At 43.0% G+C, this 20,419-nt stretch overlaps 1 protein-coding gene and 2 pseudogenes across 1 annotated transcript in view; 1 reads left to right on the top strand and 2 right to left on the bottom strand.

The window, feature by feature from the left end:
• Positions 1-2,390: 2,390 nt before the first annotated feature.
• On the bottom strand, positions 2,391-2,878 carry LOC141520519 (DNA endonuclease RBBP8-like; annotated as a pseudogene).
• Positions 2,879-3,470: 592 nt separating this feature from the next.
• Positions 3,471-4,709, bottom strand: LOC141520518 (DNA endonuclease RBBP8-like; annotated as a pseudogene).
• Positions 4,710-5,288: 579 nt separating this feature from the next.
• The window catches only part of DPYSL4 (dihydropyrimidinase like 4), a 51,960-nt gene continuing 36,829 nt past the window's right edge, over positions 5,289-20,419 (top strand). Inside the window, exons 1-7 of the mRNA XM_074232135.1 lie at positions 5,289-5,301; positions 9,235-9,257; positions 10,631-10,719; positions 13,583-13,767; positions 14,619-14,783; positions 16,906-16,967; positions 17,068-17,148. Of these exons, the coding sequence (XP_074088236.1) occupies positions 5,289-5,301; positions 9,235-9,257; positions 10,631-10,719; positions 13,583-13,767; positions 14,619-14,783; positions 16,906-16,967; positions 17,068-17,148 (618 nt within the window). The remainder of the gene's footprint in view (positions 5,302-9,234; positions 9,258-10,630; positions 10,720-13,582; positions 13,768-14,618; positions 14,784-16,905; positions 16,968-17,067; positions 17,149-20,419) is intronic.

Raw genomic sequence — 20,419 nt, 5'->3', positions numbered from 1 at the left:
AGTGACTTGTGTCCTTCCTCATGGAGACAAAATGAAGCTGCTTGGTTCCAAAGAAAGTGTCCCAGTTCAGCAGATCAAGGGTTCTTCTGATTACCACTGTTATTTTAGCTACACATAAAATGGGAAGACACTAGAAACTTGAGAGATCTGGAAACAATTCATGTAGAATGTACTCTTTGAACTGAACTATGAAGGACAGTAGAGTCTGAGATGAAGAAATGAGGAGGGAATACATTCCAGAAATGGGAGATGGTCAATGCAAAGGGGTGGGAAAGAATTGTAGGTTGTGTGTGAAGAACAGTAAAGTCAGTTGGATCACTATGTGTGAAGAGGGCAAATATATAAATAGGCTGAGAAGATGGTTGGGACTTGGGTGTGAAGGATCTTAAATTTCATATTGAGAAGATGAGAATTAGTTCTAGAAATAAGTCTATTGATGGGTGAGATGTGCATGGTCAGATCTCCAATTTAGGAAAAGGAGTCTGGAAGTTTGTGGAATATGAATTGGGATGGGACAAGGAGAATAGATAGGCTACAGTCCAACTGAGATGAGATGAAGGGCTTAACTAGAGTGGCAGCATTCTGAGAGGAGTAGACAGATGTGAGAGCAACTGTAGATTAATCAATCAGTAATCATCTATTCAGCATCTACTAGGTGCCAGGCACTGTGCCAGATACTAGGAAGAGAAAGAAAGGTAAGTAGCAATAGTAACATTTGAAAACTGATTGGATACGTGGAGAGAGAGAGAGAGAGAGAGAGAGAGAGAGAGAGAGAGAGAGAGAGAGAGTAAGGAGGATGGTCCCAAGATTGGGAACCTTCCTGCCAGGAAATATGGTGATATCTAGTAAGAAGAGGGAATTTGGCTGGTAGAGAGCCTCTAGGTTCTTTTTAATATTCTTGCTTTTTGCTTCTTTTCTGGCAGCTTGTCCTTCTTTAGTATGCTTATTTTGTTGTCCTTAGCCACAGTTTTGGGGCTGATGGGGGAGAAGTAATATGTAAGTGCCTAAGGAATCAGTCATCTATGCTATTGATCCATAACATTATGCCTTAAAAGACTTCTTGTTGGCTTGTTTAATTGAGACAGCTGTAATTTCTCTATCTCTTGTATGTCATTTCTATTTTGTCAAGTTTTTGTGCATTCTTGAGACCTAGAGAAAATGTTTTGTTGGGACTAAGAAGTCCCAGAAATTAGAAAAGTGTGAAAAAGAGGGAAGATGGGTTTGGGCAGGATAGATAATAAGTTTTGGGTCTCCATGTTGAGTTCGAGATATTAAGGAACATCTACCTTGAAATGTTCAAATGAGCAGTTGGAAATTCTTGAGTTGAGGCTAGGGGAGAGAGTGGGACTAGATATGGAGATCTGGGAGTCATCTACATGGAGATTATATGCACACAAGCTGGTGATTATGAGTGAAGAATTATCTCCATATAGAACAAGATGCTAGATAGTATGAGGAAGCAGCTAGGGAGCACCACAGAGCATAGAGAATTGGACCTGGGGTCAGGAAGACCTAAGACCAAATTGGACCTCAGATATTTGCCGTGTGTGTGTATATGTAGTCTTTCCTTTTGTCATTAGCTTTCTTGAGGAATACATATAGCAAAGGAGTCTCTGGGTCAGAGTACAGATGCTTTAGTTAGATATTTTTATCACAATTTTCATTATATTTTGATATTTCCAAAAAAAAAGAGAAATCCACTCTTTAAGTTGATGATGAGGATGTTTTGTTCTCATTATTGAAGAAGGCCTTAACTTCAAGGGAGGTGATGTCATGACAAGCGTGTGAATTGGATTTGAGTGAGGGGGAGCTGCCCTAAGTCCTCAGCCTCACTTTCTCCTCCAGATTCATTTGAGTCTAATGGCCAGATATGAATCCAGATGCGTAGAGATGGCTCTGGATGTGAGGCAATCGGGTTTAAGTGACTTGTCCAAGGTCACTCAACTAATAAGTGGCCAGTGTCTGGGAGTTGAACTCTTGTCCTGCTGACTCCAAGGCCAGTGCTCTATCTACTGCACCACCTAGTTGCCCTTTACCCTTTAAGTTACACTTTGCAAAATAGAAGCACCTCATTATTTCAAAGGTATAAGATCAAGAAAAAAATGCCCAGGTACAATAAATGTACTCAAAATTATTTTATGTCCTGATATATCATATTTAAATGATGTATAAATCAGGTGATAGCAACTTTGGAAAGGGAAGAAATCAGTCCCCCCCCCCACTTTTCCTCACATTTCCTTAACATCTATGGCTCCTGTTCTTTGCCTTTTGGAGAAAATACTGTATTGTGGACAGGGTCAGTATCTTCCCTGAGGACCCTTCTGTCCACACAAATTTGAGTTGAAGGAATTAAACTTCCCAGAAATGTTCAGATGCATCAGGGGGTTTTATTAAACTTCAGCAGGTTTATTTTCTTGATTGTTTCGTTTCATTGCAACAACAGATAGTTCTTTTCCTTCTTGTATCTGGAGCTTTTCTTCTGGTTTCCCCAAACCAAAGGACCTTTGATTGCTTCAGACGGTGACTGATCAAACAGCCCTGAGAAGCCAGTATTCCCTTTTGTTCTTGTTGCCCTCTGTCCCTTCTGCTCCTGTTGCTTGGGTTTGATAAGGCCAGTTTCAATAATCAACATACAGTCCATGTTCACAGCCTCACTTTCTAATCTTATTGACTCCTGTCCTTTGGAGCTATCACAGCAAGTCTGCCTGATATTCAGAAAGACCTGCTGCTGGTTCTACCTGTGGCCCACTGGGTGCTTTCTAAAGAGGATTTCTCTTGATTATCCTGAAGAGTGTCTGCTTTAGTTTCTCTGCAAGATTTAACTGAAGAACTGGGAAAGCTCATCATCTCCATGTCCCACCCCATCTTTCATTTCTATTGGTCCAAGTCATCTTAAGGCTACCAAAAAAGACTGAGTCCAGACTTCTAAGCTAAAGTTGTCATGTGTCCGTCATCATCTGGAAGGGGATGCCACAACAAGCAAATAAATTGGATTTAAGTGAGGGGAGGCTGTGCAAGGTCCCAGCCTCATTTTTTCCTGTGGAGACATCTGGATCCAGTGATTAGATATGAGTCAGGATGCCTGGCCATGGTGCTGACTGCAGTGGCAGACCTTAACCCTTCTAAACTAAGATCTTGAAGAGGTTCAGGTAATGCCCGTTAAATGATTAAGGTTAGATAAGAAAGAAAAGAGGCAAATTATAGTGGCCAAAATAGAAACAATTGATATTCACATTCACTCTTTGTCAACCAGGGCAGACATAAAGGGATTTTGAAGGCAGAGATTTCTTCTTTTATCTGTTTCTGTATTTTTTAATCTGGACATGTCTTATTGTGGAATAGGAAGGTGAATTCCTGAAACTCTTGGCACTCTACTTCTCAGGAGCTCCCATTTAAGTTTGGGTGACTAGACCAAGAGCCCTTTGGAGTGGATTTCAAAGCCCCTGACAACACTAGCCTTGGTACAGGCCTTACTTTTGGTTGTCAAGAAAGCATTGCTTTTGACCATTCAGCAAATAGAATGTTTCTGTGGGTGTAGACCTAGAAGCATTAGTAAGCAAATTTGTTTTGAGATGGGACTTTTCTCCAGCTTCTAAAAGAAAAGGGACCAACTTGTGTTCAAGCCTAAGTCATTTTTTTTTAGAAAAGCTGCCCTCAAAACAGAAGAAGATGGAAAAGCAGTTCAGTCAACTTCTGGTGGGAGTCCTTGGAAAGGAATCTGAAAATCTCAAACCATCTTTATTATTTTTATGTATTTCTGAAAGGGCTGCTTCTTTCACTCTGTTTTCTACTGTTGGGCAATCGGTAACTGAGAGGATTCAAAGTTCTCTGAGAGTCAGATTCTTCTCAAGCAGTTAAGTTGAAAACTTTAGAGTTTTTGCTAAATCATTTGTACATAGAAGGTACTCCATAGAAGGTTTTTGTTCTATATATCAGACATATATCTCATTTAGACAATAGATATAACTTTCTAGTCAGTTAAATCTGAGAAATGAGAAAGTCAATTTAGGTAACTTTCTTGTCAGATGCTGCCTTATGTTGTTTCTTCTCAATTTTCTGATGTAATTGCTCTAAAAGTTTTTTGCTTGCTTCTTGAAAGGCATTCTTATCATTCTTAAGTTCAGTGATAAGTTTAAGACTTTGTTGCCAAATGTTTTCAAACTCTTGTTGGCTGTTTTCCTCATGTGCTCTTCAGTCACTGTGCACTGGTCATATAGCCCTATTCTTTTTTTTTTTAGTTTTTTTTGCAAGGCAAACAGGGTTAAGTGACTTTCCCAAGGCCACACAGCTAGGTAATTATTAAGTGTCTGAGGTTGGATTTGAACTCAGGTCCTCCTGACTCCAGGGCTGGTGCTCTACCCACTGTGCCACCTAGCTGCCCCTTTATATAAAATCCTATTCTTAACCAATCTTCCAAAATGTTAATTGTATTAAAACCAGTTACTCTCTTAGTTGTTGATTTTTGGTTAAAAAAAGCAAAACAAATAAAAAACTTCCAAGCGTTGTGTAGCTAAACTTTGTTCCTTTGATCTGTAAGGCTCATGCCCCTCTGTCAAGACACTCCTTCAGTTTTGTCCAGAGATCTTTGTAATTACAGACTATTTCTGCAGAATGGGACTATCCCAGTTACTTTCAGGAACATTCAACTTGCTTTCTCTGGTTCCAATCTTCTGTTTACCTGATGTTGTCTCTTCACATGACTGTAACATTATTCAGTAATGAGTTGTCTCTGTGAAAACAGTTGGGAAACCCCAATGTGCACTTATGCAGGGGTAAGTGGGGTGGCCTCTTACTGCCCCAACAAAAGTTGGGGGGAACTCCTTCCAAGAGGGACTGAAAAACCCTGGGAGGAAGTACCCCTTGCAAAAATCCTGGCCTGCAGGAGCTGTCTGGGTAAAAGAGGAAAGTCCTTCCTGGTATTGGAATGAGATGTTTGTTCTCTCTACTGCCCCTAAGCCTTGGGACCAGGTGATGCTTTGGGGACTGGAGAAGAGGAAGGGGTGTTTAGTCTTGTTTTTTCAGTTTTTGCAAGGCAATGGGGTTAAGTGACTTGTCCAGGGTCACACAGCTAGGTAATTTTTCAGTTAATGAGACCAGATTTGAACCCAGGTCCTCCTGACTCCAGGGCCACGCTCTATCCACTGCACCACCTAACTGCCTGTATTTAGTCTTTTTTTTTTTTAAATATATCTTCCAATTGCTTTCCAGTAGGACTTGTTCTCAGCTCTATCATTTGATGAGTTGGTTTTATGGGTTCTATAAGAAAGTGAAAAAAGAAGTCTGTTTCAATGCACACTCCTAGTTCATCAGTTCTCTCTGGAGATGGGTAGGAGTTTACTTCATCCTCCTCATCTTCTTTTTCCTCTTCCTCTTCATCATCGTCAAGCTCCAGATTGTTTTGATGATTATTGCTTTATAACACTGTTTGAAATTCAGACTTACTAGTTGACCCTCCTTTTCATTTTTCACTAATTCTCTGGCTATTCTTGACGTTTTCCAGATTAATCTTGCTATTACTTTTTCCAGTCCCTTTTTTGCTCTCCCTGGTTTAAGTATCAAAATCATGCTTGTGTCATAAAAGGAATTTAATGGGGCGGTTAGGTAGTGCAGTGGATAGAGCACCAGTCCTGAAGTCAGGAGGACCTGAGTTCAAATCTGGCCTCAGACACTTCATAATTCCCTAGCTGTGTGACCTTGGGCAAGCCATTTAACCCCATTTGCCTTGCAAAACCTTAAAAATCCCGGATTTTAATAAGCCTATTTTTTTTTTTTTTTACCATTTTCCCCCAAATAGTTTATTTGGTATTTGAATCAATTTTTCCTTAAATGTTTGGTAGCATTTGCTTGTAAATCCACCTGGTCTTGGGGACTTCTTAAGGAGTTCATTGCTTGCTTGTCCAACTTATTTTCCTAAGATTGGATTAGTTAAATATTCAGTTTCTCTTTAATCCTCTTTTCATGCCCGGTAAGATATACTTTCCTTCTTATTCATGACACATTTTGACGCTCCCTATGTCCAGTGTCTTCCAACTGTCTTTCTGAAGAAGGTATCTGTGACCCAGGTTCTTCTGTGCCATTGTCCCCTGCCATCTCTTTGTCCTAAACCACATCCTTTGATATCTTTTTCACTGCTCTCCATTGTTCCCACATTTGCACCAGATTCTGCCGGCATTAAAGCACATGCTGATTAAACTTGGAATATTGGAACTAGTCCTCTGTAGAAGCTCTAGGATTCTGTCTTCTGCAGTAGGTGCTGACCTGCTTTATTGGAATTCTTTGTGGGTTTTGGCAGGTGCTTTCCCCAAGTGCTACAATTAGGGACTGACCCAGCAGTTCATGGAATGTTGTTGGTCATTGCCTTTTGAGGCTTGGTGAATGCAGCCCTACTAGCTCCATCTGATTTGCTTCTTTGAAGGGAAAGCTGAATGTCACTTCTTCATTTATCTGCCAATTCTCTCATTTTGGTGTTTAATTTTCATTGAGAATGGCAAGATGAATATCATTCTATTTTTCTATTCAGATGTTCCTCCAATAGCCACATAACAGTTAAGTTAGTATTTGTAGACTGAAAAAAATAGTATGAGTTTCATCTTCTTCTTCTTCTTCTTCTTCTTCTTCTTCTTCTTCTTCTTCTTCTTCTTCTTCTTCTTCTTCCCTCCTTTCCCCATCAGTATTTTCCACCATTCTGCTGCCATCATTGCTGAAGTTCCATCCAAGTGGTCATGCTGTATGGGATTGTCTTGGGTTTTTCATTGCTTCACAGGTTGAGCCGGAGAAGTCAATGCTTCAACAAAAAATAGGAAAGTCTCCAGGAGTGTGTTTAGGGTGAGGTTGATGAGTTCCGTTTAGGATTTATTGAGATTGAGGTGCCTGTGGGGCAATGATGGAACAAAACCTTCAGGGAGCTAGGATTGATTCATTCTGGTATATAGCAGTCCTTTAGTAAATGTTCATTGTTTGACCCATAGAAATGTCTAGCAAGCAGCTAGTAACAGGAGATTACAATTGAGAAGGGAGAATAAAAAAATGGAAGGATCATAGAGTAGGGGAGTTATCTGAGCTTAGATGGTACTTCATCCCAGAGGGATAAAGGAGATGAACAAAAAACATCAATAAGGAGCTTCAAGACTGCTAAGAGAGGGGGCAGCTAGGTGGCACAGTGGATGGAGCCCTGGAGTCAGGAGGACCTGAGTTCAAATCCAGCCTTAGACACTTAATAATAGCCTGACTGTGTGACTGGGCAAGTCTTAACCCCATTGCCTTAAATAAATACATTTTTTCAAAAGAGTACTAAGAGAAGAGAACCCAGAACAGAATATTGAAGACGTTGGGTTATAAAATATTAGGAGGCAGAAACGATCTCAAATTAGTGGGTTTATTGTCATATGTAGTATTCAGAATGTATACATGTGAGTAGCCTGAGAGAAGGACGATACAAGTCTCCTAAATTGCCCCAATTTTTATACCCAAACAAACAAAACTGGTTTTTTCTTTTTACACAGTTATTGCTCCCCAGCTGACATGATGTTGATGCATTTATTTTTTTGTTGGAACAGAATGGTGACACTGTTTTTGAGACCATCCAGAATCCTCCTATGCAAACAATCCTGAAGTTTGTCAGCAACTTTATTGCCTTCAAGTTTTTAATTGTTTATCATCATGAATTATTTTCCCTTACAGGAGTCTTCTATGCTCATCCACAAAAATTTAACCCTTCAGTTCCCAATTTGAAGCAATTAATAGTCTCATAATTTTGTAACAATTCCCAAAGTTCTGTTTGAGCAGAATTGATAGACTGTTTGTGGAATACAGAGCAGGTCCATAGCACACAGAGAACTGAATGCAATATAGCTTTAGCTTTAGGGATGTCAAAGCCTTTGGTTTGGGTCCCCTCGGTTGTCTGTGAATGCCTGTGTGCATCTCTCAGACATTTGTGAATGGAACAGGATAGGCTTATGGAGGTGTTTCTTTGGCCATCTCTGGGTTTCAGGACACCTGTGAAGATTCTCAGAGTAAACCTGCTAAAGTTCCCTAGTGCCAAGGCTTTGTATAATTGAGTAAAATTCAAAATAATCTAATCAGCTTGTCTTCTAGTAATTAATTCATATGATAAAAACCAGCTCAGACTTTATGGAGCTGTCTTTATCAATAACAGAACTGTAGGGAAAAAAAACATCAAAATGGACATCTCAATAAAGTCTTAATTTTGCATCCAGTGTAGCAATTCAGGGGAGCTTGAGCAGTGTAAAAACAAGAATCTTTTTTAACTACAGTTTTAGTTGCCATGATTAGAGATATTTGCTATGAAAAGAAGCTTATTGCTTATGAAAGGAAGAAGGGACATACGTGGTTGTAACACCATCAAGACTTTTCCTCCAGCCTCAACTTAAAAGCACAGAGTCACTTGACATAGATATAAAAAGATAAAGCATCCTTAGTTCTTTTTTTTTTTAGGTTTTTGCAAGGCAATAGGGTTAAGTGACTTGCTCAAGGCCACACAGCTAGGTAATTATTAAATGTCTGAGGCCGGATTTGAACTCAGGGACCCCTGACTCCGGGGCCGGTGCTCTATTCACTGTGCCACCTAGCCGTCCCCCTTAGTTCTTTTTGACTTCAGATAAAAGTCATAGTGTTTGCTAACAACCAATAGTGCAGCACAATTTCATACTATTTACAGGCTCCAAATCATCCAGGGAAAAACTTTACTCTTCAAAAAGGAAATAATATAATGGGGAAAACTAAGTCAAGAAGATGCAGCCATTATCTTGTAAGGCATAGACATTCATCCACCTTTAACAGTTCTGAAATCACGAATAGCTTGTGGCATTTTCTTTGAATGGTGGATTACTGGCATGATGATGATTCAGGCAATGGTACCTGAATTCAAAACTCAGGATAATACCAAATTACAGTTCCAAAAAATTCTAGCAAATTCCATTAATCACCATTTAGAGCTCAGTACAATTATTATTATCTCTCATGTTGTTGTAATAACTATTAACAATAAAAACGTTATCAGATCTTTCAAAAAAAAATCAACACCCCTTCTTTTTTCCTAGCTAAAATTTATCTTGGTATAAAAGTAAATTATTAATTTTTTTTAAATCACATTCTAGAATTCCACACAGTTAGTGAATATGGGATACTCTATTCAAAATCCAGAAAGACTATTTACTGGAAACCCTCAGTTTACCAGACATCTATCGCTTAAGGTTTTGTATATTAACCCTAAAGGCAAAAATGAAATTTTAAGACAAGTCTGTTAAAATTGCAAGATGTAATTTCAGTTTATACTATTTCAGGTAAAATGTCATGTTTTTTTTAAACACAAATTATCATATAAACAATTTCTCTACTATAAACCAACTTGAATGTCTTCTCTCCACATTTTGGCAATGCTTGTGATGGAAGAGGGGATTCCGGTTTCTCAGTAAACCAATTCATTATTTTAGAATTTCACAACATTTAGCAAGTTCTTTCATAAGACAGATAAAGTTATGGCCTTGCCCAAACCAGAAGTTCAAAGGAATCTGTAAAGTTTGCAGATAAGGAGATCTAACAAGGTCATTTAAAAAATGTACTTTCCTAGGGGGTGGCTAGGTGGCGCAGTGGATAAAGCACCGGCCCTGTAGTCAGGAGGACCTGGGTTCAAATCCAGTCTCATACTTAATAATTACCTAACTGTGTGGCCTTGGGCAAGCCACTTAACCCCATTGGCCTTGCAAAAAACCTAAAAAACAAGTACTTTCCCCACACAATAAATAATAATAATTATTATTCTTTTTAAAGCAAATATACCCAAGTAAGTACTTGATAGGTTTGGGATTATGATAATTAGCCTCTAATAATGGAATTCATCAAGAATGTAAGAAATTAAATTCCCAGGCTACAATTGCACCAGCCTCTTAATCATATTTTTTAGACAGTAGTTTCTAAAATCTCACTATACCATCAAATTTAGAAACATAATATTAATGTAAACTCAGGGTTTATATGGGCAGTCGGTGAATTGTCATAGTACATGAGGACAAGGAATTACAAAACAGAAGTATATTGTCAAATTTATCCACTACAAAGTAAATTGTGAAGGGAGAAAAGTGAGATTAGAGCTGGGATGGTGGCCTAGAAGGGAGGAGTGGAGGGACTGGCTGCCACCGAGAAGACAAAGGACAGGAGTTGGTAGAGAGCAAAAAGGAATAGGTTCTGACAATCAGAGAGGAAAATTTCAAAGATTAAGATAATGGCAATAGTGATGAATGTGAATGATGGTCAAAGCCAAGCTCTGACTTCCCATTCCTGAGGGAAACTGGTGGAGCAAATGTCCTGGTTTGGGGGAGTTGGTGTGGGTATTGGAGCAGAAATCAAAGAGCAGGTTGATCAGTAAGCCTCAGAAATCTTTTTCACATGCATTGTTTAATCCCCTTTCCCCCACTGCTGGACACACAGAATTGCTTTTAAAAGTCTGACATCAGGGTTTGCATTCATTCCCCTTTCATTTTGTATTGAATAGATGAATGTATATTGCTTATATTCTCCATCACTCTAGAGATTTTACCTGACGTTTTGATGATGTAAGTGACTTAGAAGGACCATTCTGAAATATGTTTCTCTCTCCCTTCTGCACCAATAGAGTGACCGACTTCTGATCAAAGGTGGGAAGATAGTCAACGATGACCAATCATTCTATGCTGACATTTATTTGGAGGATGGCTTGATAAAGTAAGTTGCTACAAAAGCACACCTGGATAAGTGGCAACCATAGAGGTAGATGACGTTTTTTTTAGTTTTTGGCAAGGCGATGAGGTTAAGTGACTTGCCCAACACCACACAGCTAGGTAATTATGAAGTGTCTGAGGCCAGATTTGAACCCAGGTACTCCTGACTCCAGGGCCAGTGCTCTATCCACTGCGCCACCTAGCCACCCATGTAGATGACTTTTTAATATTATTGTAGGAATATCTCTCATTCCTTCTCCCCCATGTGCTTTTGCTACTGGGCTATGTATCTATAAATATAAACTTTGGGAAAGATGCCAAAGAATTGCAGACTTCTTTAAATTGATGAAAGGAAAATATGGATGATGTTGGATGAAATGCAAAAGTCCATTTTCTTAGTGAATTAAAAAAGATGTCTGAGTTCCTACTTAGTGCATAGGCAACAGAATTCAGTGGAAAAAAAAATGCTGGATTTGGAGTCAGAAGAAGCCTAGATTCCAAATCTAACCCTGAAGTGAATAAGCCACTAATTTCTCCAGGCCTCAGTCTCCATATCCATAAGGAGAAAGTGAAAACAGCCACATGACTTCAGGCACACACTCACATACACACACAGAGGTAATTAGTCCTCACTGATCAGCAAGGTCATGAACCAACTGTAGGAAAAGCAGGAGGGGAGCTGAGTGAAGCTGGAGAGTCATCCCCATCACCACCATACCCTCCATTCAGACTACAGCAGGGCAACCCAGGACCAGAAGCCCAAGAGCATCTGGCTAGGGCTCCAGCTTCAAGCCTAGTCTCTTCGTCAGCTGCCACCGCCCAAGGGGGAACTTCTCTGGAGGCTGCTTGGGGAGGAGAGGAAAATCAGAAGCCATGACATGAACTCCTTTGGAAGGCTAAGAGGGTGTCTGCCTGGACAGAAGGACCCTCAGGGCAGGAGGGGCTGCTGAGAGATGGTGAGAGGGGAGGGAATTAAGAGGACTATGACCAGCAAGGACTCTGCTTCCTGCCCCTCCTGAGCCAACGTGTTGGGAAGCATAAGAGAAGACGCAGCCAGTGTCCCAGAGGGTGGCCAGGCTCATAGCATCTTCAGGGGGCAGTCAGATTTCCATGGTTGTGGTGAGAGAGAAGACACATGAGATGCAGAGGTCTAGTATGTGCATGTCTCTGGATAGTCAAAGCAGCTTCTAGAAGGTGCCCAGGGAGGGGATGGGGCTGATGGGAAGCAGAAGCAGAAGGTGTTTGCCTAGGCAGGTGGGCACAGGCTTCCCCAGAAGTGTCTTCTTGGTCCCAGATGAGAAATGAACATGAACTTCATGCCAAGCAATGTGCTAGGATAAAAATACAAGGCCTTTCCTGCCCTCCAAAAAGATAATTTTTGATCTTCAAGAGCTTAAATTCTATTGGGAGAAAATAACCCACAAAAGGAGACTGGGACACTTCTCATTTAATCCATGATAGGAGGCAGGGAGGAACTGAACCTCCTTGACCGAGACCAATTCTGGGGGTTTGAGAAGAAGCCTAGGAATAGGAGACTGGAGTCACCATGGGAGTGCTGCCCCCAGTCATGGGGCATCACCTCCAGGCCCAGGTTGGCAGCCCAAGAGCAGGATGGAGGGTCTGGTCCTGGGCTTCTCTGAGACAGTTGGACCTGAGGGGCCTGCCAGGGGATGCCTCCATTCTCTCTGTCTCTCTGTCTCTCTGTCTCTCTGTCTCTCTCTCTCTCTCTCTCTCTCTCTCTCTCTCTCTCTCTCTCTCTCTCTCTCTCTCTCTCCCCAGCTCAGAGTCTTAACTCTGCCAATTACTGTCCCTCCCCAGTCCGGCTCAGCTCTTTTTGAGGATTCTGAAGGGCTTGGAGCCTTCCATGGAGCGGTCTGGCAGGTTCTGGGCCCGGCTGTCCTGAAGGACTTGGTGTCTGTCCTTCTAGAACTGGCCTCATGCATTAAGGGGCGGGGGCTGGGGCTATCCCTGGTGGCTCAGAAAGACACCTTCTGAAGGCGTCACGGAGGCTAGTCTGGCATGGCCGAGGATATGTCTATGGCCATGCTGCAGCCTCTTGGCTGGTAAGCATTTGAGGCAGCCCGGCACAGGAAGCATCCCTTTAAGGACACATTCATTTCTAACCTTGGAGAAAAATGGGCTTTGTTGAAGGAAGTTTGATTAAGGTTTGAGGTCCCGACCTAAATGGACAGAGACCAGAGTACCCAGGAAAGCAGCTGAGCATAGAGACTTTAAGGCAAGAAGACCTGAGTTCAAATCTTTCTTTGGACACTTCCTAGCTGTGTGATCCTGGAAAAGTGACTTCCCCTCTGGTAGCCTTAGCTTTCTCATCTGTAAAATGGGAATAAGAATGGCACTTAGCCCCCGGGGTTCTTGGGAAAAGCAAATGAGAGGATGCTTGCAAAGAGCCTGGCAAGTTTGCCTTGCCAAGGCTTTGCATGGGGATGGAGAAATGTCACTCCCTGCTCTGCAGGCAGAGAGGAGGAGGCGAGATCAGTGGCTGTGAGTCCCTGTCGGCTGCACGGATCTCCTGAAGATCTTTCCCCATCATATAGGGTCACACACACACATACTTACTCTCATACAGTCACAAGGTCACATACACAAACACACATAGTCACACACACACACTCACATTCACACAAATCACATATCCACACACTGATGACACATACATACTCACTCCTAGCCACGCAGCCACACACACACACACACTCACACACGGCCACACTCACACATGGCCACACTCACGCTCACTCACACCACTACCACCACCACCACCACCACTACCATCCTTTCACATGGAGCTTCAGAGTCCCTGGGCAGCTCACTCTATAACTAGAAAAGTCTCCACATTTTCTTTTCAGACAAATTGGAGAGAACCTCATAGTTCCTGGGGGCATCAAGATTATTGATGCCTATGGCCTGCTGGTCCTGCCTGGGGGAATAGACGTCCACACCCGGCTCCAGGTGTCTGTCATGGGCATGAACTGTGCTGATGACTTCCTTCAAGGTACCAAGGCTGCCTTGGCAGGAGGAACCACGATGATCTGTAAGTGTGCATGTGTATGTGTGCACCGTCTGCTCATGTGTGTAGCCAAGTCCCCGGCTTCCTCCGCCCTTTATTGGCCTTACTGTCCTGGCTCCTAGTAGCTGGAGAATTTGCCTCTGTGAAGCCCCAGCTGAATCAGCATCATCTTTCTTCTGTATCTGGTACCATCGAGTTGCCCTCGGCCACTCCAGGTGTCTCACAGGACAGATGGGGTCCCTCTCCCAGAAAGGCCAGGTTCTGTCTGTGGCCAGCCCTCCCTTTGGCCTGACTTTCCCAAGGATGTCTGAGCCTCAGAGCCTCTTTGGAGCTAGGCTTTAATACAGTTTCATGGGAATGACGTCCTCAGAAACCCCGGGGTCCGTCTTGATGGTCTGAAAATGAACCAAAGTTAGTTCAGGCTGTCTCTACTTGACCCAGAGCCTGAGGATCTAGACAGGCTTGGTTATGAAAGTCAAGAAACAGAAATGATGAGGCTTCACTGTGTCTTCCCCTCACCACTACCAACATTTGTCTTTTAAGAACCAAAAGATGGGCACTCAAAGGTTTATTTCCCCAGAACTAGAGCCTCAATCAGTGCCACCTATAAATGACTCTTGGTCCTAGGATCAAGGGTTCCACAATTATCTGTAGGCACCTGGGTTAGCAGGATAGTCTGGATGACAGAAGCCCCTGGAACCACACTGCTGAGCCCTTCCTATCTGGCTTCCGGGCCAGGAGCCAGTCCTTCCCTCTTATCTCAGACATCAAGGCAACTTCTAGAAGCTGGCAGACACCCTGGGGGCTTCTTCTGGGCTAGGCCCCAGGCAGTGCCAGGCAGGAATTGATAGCCACTGCCTTGGTTTCTCTTCCAGTGGACCATGTGCTCCCCGAGCCCGGGGTGAACCTGCTTACCGCCTATGACCAGTGGCGAGAAGCTGCTGACAGTAAAGCCTGCTGTGACTACTCCCTTCACATTGACATCACCCGCTGGCACGAGAGCCTCAAGGAGGAGCTGGAGGCCCTAGTAAAAGACAAAGGTGAGCATGGCCAGGTCTCTGGGGGTGCTGCCTTCCAGACAGTGAGGGGGGGAGGGAAACACAAGTCTGGCCCCTTCTCTGAGGCCCAGGCTTATTGAGGCAGGGGCCCAGAATAGGACCACACCCAAGGCGCTGTCCAACCCAGGTTCATGCTGCCAGAAAGACTCAAGAAAATAAGAGATCCAATCCTAGATGGAGATTTCCCTCATTTTATACAAGAGGAAAATCAAATCCAGAGAGAGGAAGTAACAGGGTTTCCTTCTCTAAGAAAAGGCACATGGCTAGATCTTTTCCAGCGAGAAACTAGGAAATGTTCTTCCTTGGGTCTTAAGGATTTGGGTCCCTCTAGGTCTCAAAGAATAAGAGAGGGCTGATCCTGTGGGACCAGAATGAAGCTTATATGGACAAACTGCATCTCCATGTCTCTCTCTAGTGAACTTTTATTACTTGCTATTGTAACTGCTGGAATGGTTTTAAAACATCCCCCAGAGGTTCTCCAACCTGATGGGGCCTGAGGAATTGTGAGTGCTCTTCAGGGATGTGCAGCCTGGTGGGTGTCCCTTCTTTATAAGCACAGAGAGTGTCCAGTCTCTCTGCAGATTGACCAGTCCAAGATGGCACCCTTAGACATCAGAGACTTGAGGACAAAGGACATTTTCTTTCAGATTTTATTTCATCACTGTCCCCGGCATATTGGTAAACAGTAGTTCCCATTCAATTGTTGCCTGAATGACTGGAGATCCAGGTAGCAGGTCATGGGAGGAAGCCTTAGCTGTAGGAGGAAAGGGTCCCTTCCACAGGATGCCTTGAGGGATTCCTGCAGGGCCCACTGTCCATGTTGGGGCCTCAAGGGCATATACTGACTACTTTTCTGGGCTCAGATACTAAGGTGACATGCAGGTGTGTTACTTGGGAGGGAATTCACTAATAATTTATCATGAATTAGTCTTTTTTTAATGTTGAAATGCTACATGTTGCTTAGATTGGGAGCAAAACTGTATGGACTGCACAACTTAAGAGCCTAATGTGATAATTCTTTGTACACCAAGATCAAATGAGAAAAATGCATGACACATGCAGTAGATTACAATGAATCATGATCTTCATGGTAGTCCCTGCTCCTTCTCTTCCCAGAAGTCAGGTTCATTGAAGCTGAGTTTGGCTCCCAGTTCTGCCTTCCCCCACCCCACCCCCAACTAGCAAAAAGTTATGTTTTTACCACATTAGAGCTAGGATCCTAGGATGTCTCCCCACCCCAAATAACTTCAATTCATTGAAGCACAGTGGGGCTCACAGTTGCTGTCATACTCCCAAGTGTTTACAAGTGGTGATGTGCTACAAAGGGCCACCCAGAACAAGGCAGGAAACCCAGCACTGGCTCATGTGTTTTGCTTGAATCCCAAAGGAACCAGGCAGGGCAACTAGAAGGCAAGCAGCAAGTCTAAACTTGAATGCACTGAATAGCCTTCTAGTCACATTCAGGTTTGAGGTTCAAAAGAAGGTATGCACAAAGAGGGAACTGCCCTGGCTTACTTGCTGCAACTCCTGCAGGGTTAGGTCCCTGAAGGAGTGGAGGCTATGGGGAGTGGTGCAAGGGAGCAAGGTTGGCTTAGATGCTGGCAAAACAGGACTCCATGTCTAGTCCCAATTTCTTCAGGCTCATGATTGGAAAAACTCTGATCCCCAGGCCTCAGGCTGGGGTCATTTTTACCACTCAAGGTAGGTGTGAACTGAGCCTGTGCCAGAGAAACTGAACTGTTGAAGGTCAGTCATGTGGAAAACAGATTCACCTTATTCTATTTGCTCTCACACGGCAGAATGAGGGACAACACATGCTAGAAGAAACCGTCTCTAGTTTGGACCTCAGGAAACATTCCCTAAGAATTTAGAGCTATTTGCATGGGAGACTTCCCAAATGGCATGATTCCACCCTCTTGGGAGGTTTCTGAATCAAGAGTAATGGGTTGAGATTGAATAGATTCCCTCAGATTCCCTCAGAGCTCACCTGTGCTGAGACTTCATCTGGCCCAAGCTCTGTTGGATAGAAAACCAATCAAATAGCCCTAATGAGCACTTAATTTCTTGGAACTAGGAGTAACGGCTCTTTCTGTGTCATTTTCAGGTGTGAACTCCTTCCAGGTTTTCATGTCCTATAAAGACAAATACCAGTGTACCGATGGCCAGGTAACACTCACAATGTAACTAGGCAAGTGAAAAAGGTTATGAAGATATGAAGAGAGGTCTCCATGTCTGAGAATAAACTATTCTTTTTGTCCCTCACCAGATGTATGAAATTTTCAGCATTATCCGAGAATTGGGAGCCATTGCACAAGTTCATGCCGAAAATGGGGATATTATTGATGAGGTATTCATTTCATATAGTGGAACTTGGTCAATTTAGGTGATGCATGATGGATTGACCTGATTAAGACAAAACGCAAGGGCTTTGGGGCAGCTAGGTGGCGCAGTGGATAGAGCACTGGCACTGGAGTCAGGAGGACCTGAGTTCAAATTCGGCCTCAGACAATTACCTAGCTGTGTGGCCTTGGGCAAGCCACTTAACCCTATTTGCCTTGCAAAAATCTAAAAAAAACCCAAGGGCTTTGATTAGGTCATTGGCAATGTGTGTGTGTGTGTGTGTGTAATACAAAACATTCTTTTCTAAATTTATGTGGACACTACATATGACTTTGACTCCTAATCTCTTTCCTCAGTGAGGCCTTTTCTACCAATATGAAAATTAGAAGCCTATTCCTGCCCCCCCAGTCCCAGAGAGCCCCACCTGCTTCTTGAAGGTTGAAGCCTTCTGACTTGGGCATCCTCCACTACCCTTGTCCCCACCTCAGGGTCTATGTTTATACCTTCCCAACCCCTTCCTTTTCCTCCTGACTTTTCTATACCTATTTTTTCCTTTGGTCATTCTCACTGGATCCTTTCCCTCCTTGCATGAGCAGTCCTTTTATTCTGCAGTCCACTCACCCAGCCACTTGTTCCCTCTCTCCTCCATGCCTCTTTATATACCACGTCTTTCATTTTTCAGCCAAATGATTATTTGACCCCTTTGAGGTTGACTTTTGGACCTTGTTCCCTTCAAAGTTACTCATAACCTCTCGATGACCCAATCTAATATTTTTTGTTCAGTCCTCATCCCATTTGGTGGCTCTTCAGTAGCTGGTTCCCTCCTTTATATTCTTTCCTCAAGTGGCTTCCTTGACTCTACTTCCCCAAACTCCTCTTAGGCATCTGGTGAATCCTCTCTTTATTGCCTTAACTAGAATGGGGGCAGCTAGAAGACACACTGGGTCAGGAAGTCCTGCATTCAAATTCAGCCTCAAACACTAGTTGTATGTCCCTGGGCAGGTCACTCTTTTTACTTCAACTAATTTATAAATTAAGCTGGAGAAGGACAGGACAAACCACTCCATTATCTTTGCCAAGAAAACCCCAAATGGGCCATGAGGGATCAGACACAACTGAAGAGCAACAAAAATTAAGATGGCAACCCCTTGAGGGCAAAGGTTGTTTTATTTTTCAAAGGGTTGTGCCTAGAGTCAACAAGATCTGAGTTCAAATCCACCTTCAGGTTACTTACTGTGGGACCCTGGATGAATCACAACCTCTGCTTCAGTTATCTGTAAAATGAGCCAGAGAAAATACTCCAGTATTTTTTCCAAGAAAACCCCAAATGAGGTCACCAAAAGTCAGGCACAATTGAAATGACTGAACTCATTGGTACTGCTCTGAAACCTGGAGATGAGTGCTCCAGCACCATGCACAGCACCAACTCCTCTTGGCCACTAATTCCAGGACCAGAAGATCTCCTAAGGCTTTCTGCTGGCTGTGAGGTGTTCTCCTAGTCACTGGGATTGCCCGAGGACAATGCACCCAGAGGAGAGGGTAGAGGAATAGACATAGAACTATTAGGAATGCTGAAACCCACCCTGAAATGTGTCTCAAGACACATTAGGAAGCATTAGCAAGGGTGAAACTTGGTTTTTACAGTTGCTAACATTCTCAAAGCATTCCAATTTAGAATAGGTACAATACTCCACCCCCTGGAGTCTGGCTTTAGAGGCTGGTTTTGGAAACGGGAAGATGAGTTCAAATCTGTCCTTGGACTCTTCTTCCTGGTTATGTGATACTAGCAAGTCATTTAATATCTTTCTCTCTCAGTTTCCCTAGTTGTAAAAATAGTGAGTTGGACTCAACATCTTCCTGGCTTTTACAGCAGTCCCAATAAAGATTAGAACACCTCCTGGGTTTAAACCCCCAAATGGAACAGAAAATATGGATCTACTGTTCCTAGCCAATAGTTCAATGCATAGGAAAACTTGGGGTTTTCAGCTCAGATGGCTCCCCCAGAGAGAGTTCTGCATTATGACTGAGATGGAGTGCCCAGAGCTCTGCTCCCATACCAAGACCAAGGTCTGCTTTTCCCAACAAACCTTCTAAGAAAGTCTCCTGGGGCCAACATTGCATTTATTCTTAATTGCTTACAGCCATGGGAAACTCCTCCCCTAACACTGGAGTCTTAGGATGCCCAGGATAAGGTGATAGGTTTAGTTCTGTACCAGACCCCAGAGAAATGATCTGATCAGCACTTTGTCCTTGGGCTGATGCATGAGCATGGGAATGTAAAAGAACACTGAATTTGGAGGCCAGATACCTGAGTTCCAGTCCCCTCTCTAATCGACCCTTGCAATGTGACCTTAGGAAATTATTTTGTCTCTTTGAGCATGGTCCTGCACTTGTAAGAGATCCTTGTGCTGCTTCCTTCAAAGGGTTGTTGCAAAAAAGTGCTTTGTAATTTTGGAGACCTGAGTTCTGGCTCTTCTGCTAATCAGCTGTGTGATCTTGGACTGCTGGCATCACTTCTCTGGGCCTCAGGGACTACACTGGAATATCCAGCCCCTTGCCTGCCTACTTTGATGTTGAGGGGATGAATGCAAGCTCACCTTTTTAAAAGTACAACACATTTATAAGACACTAACACAATGACATATTTCCTCAAATATTCCCAAAGGTCAGTTTTGCAGATGTGTATTGTGTGACAGCACATTCCTTAGGATCAGAAAATTTAGATGGGAAGGGATTTTAAAGATTACCCATTTCAACCCCTCTTCATTTGCTGGTGAAAACTGATTCCTAGAGAAGTGAAGTGATTGCCCAGTGTCACTCAACTAGCAAGGCACTGACTCCAAACTTAACCCCAGGTCTCCTCCTGCCTTCAGATCTGGTGCTTTCTCAGCTATTCCTTTGGATTCCCATTTATTCTTTTACCTGGTCCATATTCCTGTCTAGATTCAGAATAAATTTAAGATTTAAACAAGATAATCACAGCTAAGACAGAACAAAAGCCCATGAAAAGGAGAAGGGGGGGCAGCAAGATGGCACAGTGGATAGAGCACTGGCCCTGGAATCAGGAAGACCTGAATTCAAATCCAGCCTCAGACACTTAATAATTACCTAGCTGTGTGGCCTTGGGCAAGTCAATCCCATTTCCTTGCCAAAAAAAAAAAAGAAGAGGAAGAGATGGTACTGGGAGCCTGGAGTGAGTCAGTGGCTTTGGGTCCTGGAAGCAAAGGGGAAAAGCAAGTAAGTTATGTAGTTTTTCTTGATTAAAAAGAAAATGCCCA

Source organism: Macrotis lagotis, chromosome 4 (assembly GCF_037893015.1).
Source record: "Macrotis lagotis isolate mMagLag1 chromosome 4, bilby.v1.9.chrom.fasta, whole genome shotgun sequence".
NCBI classification, from domain to species: Eukaryota; Metazoa; Chordata; class Mammalia; order Peramelemorphia; family Peramelidae; genus Macrotis; species Macrotis lagotis.
This window is presented reverse-complemented; position numbering and strand designations above follow the sequence as displayed.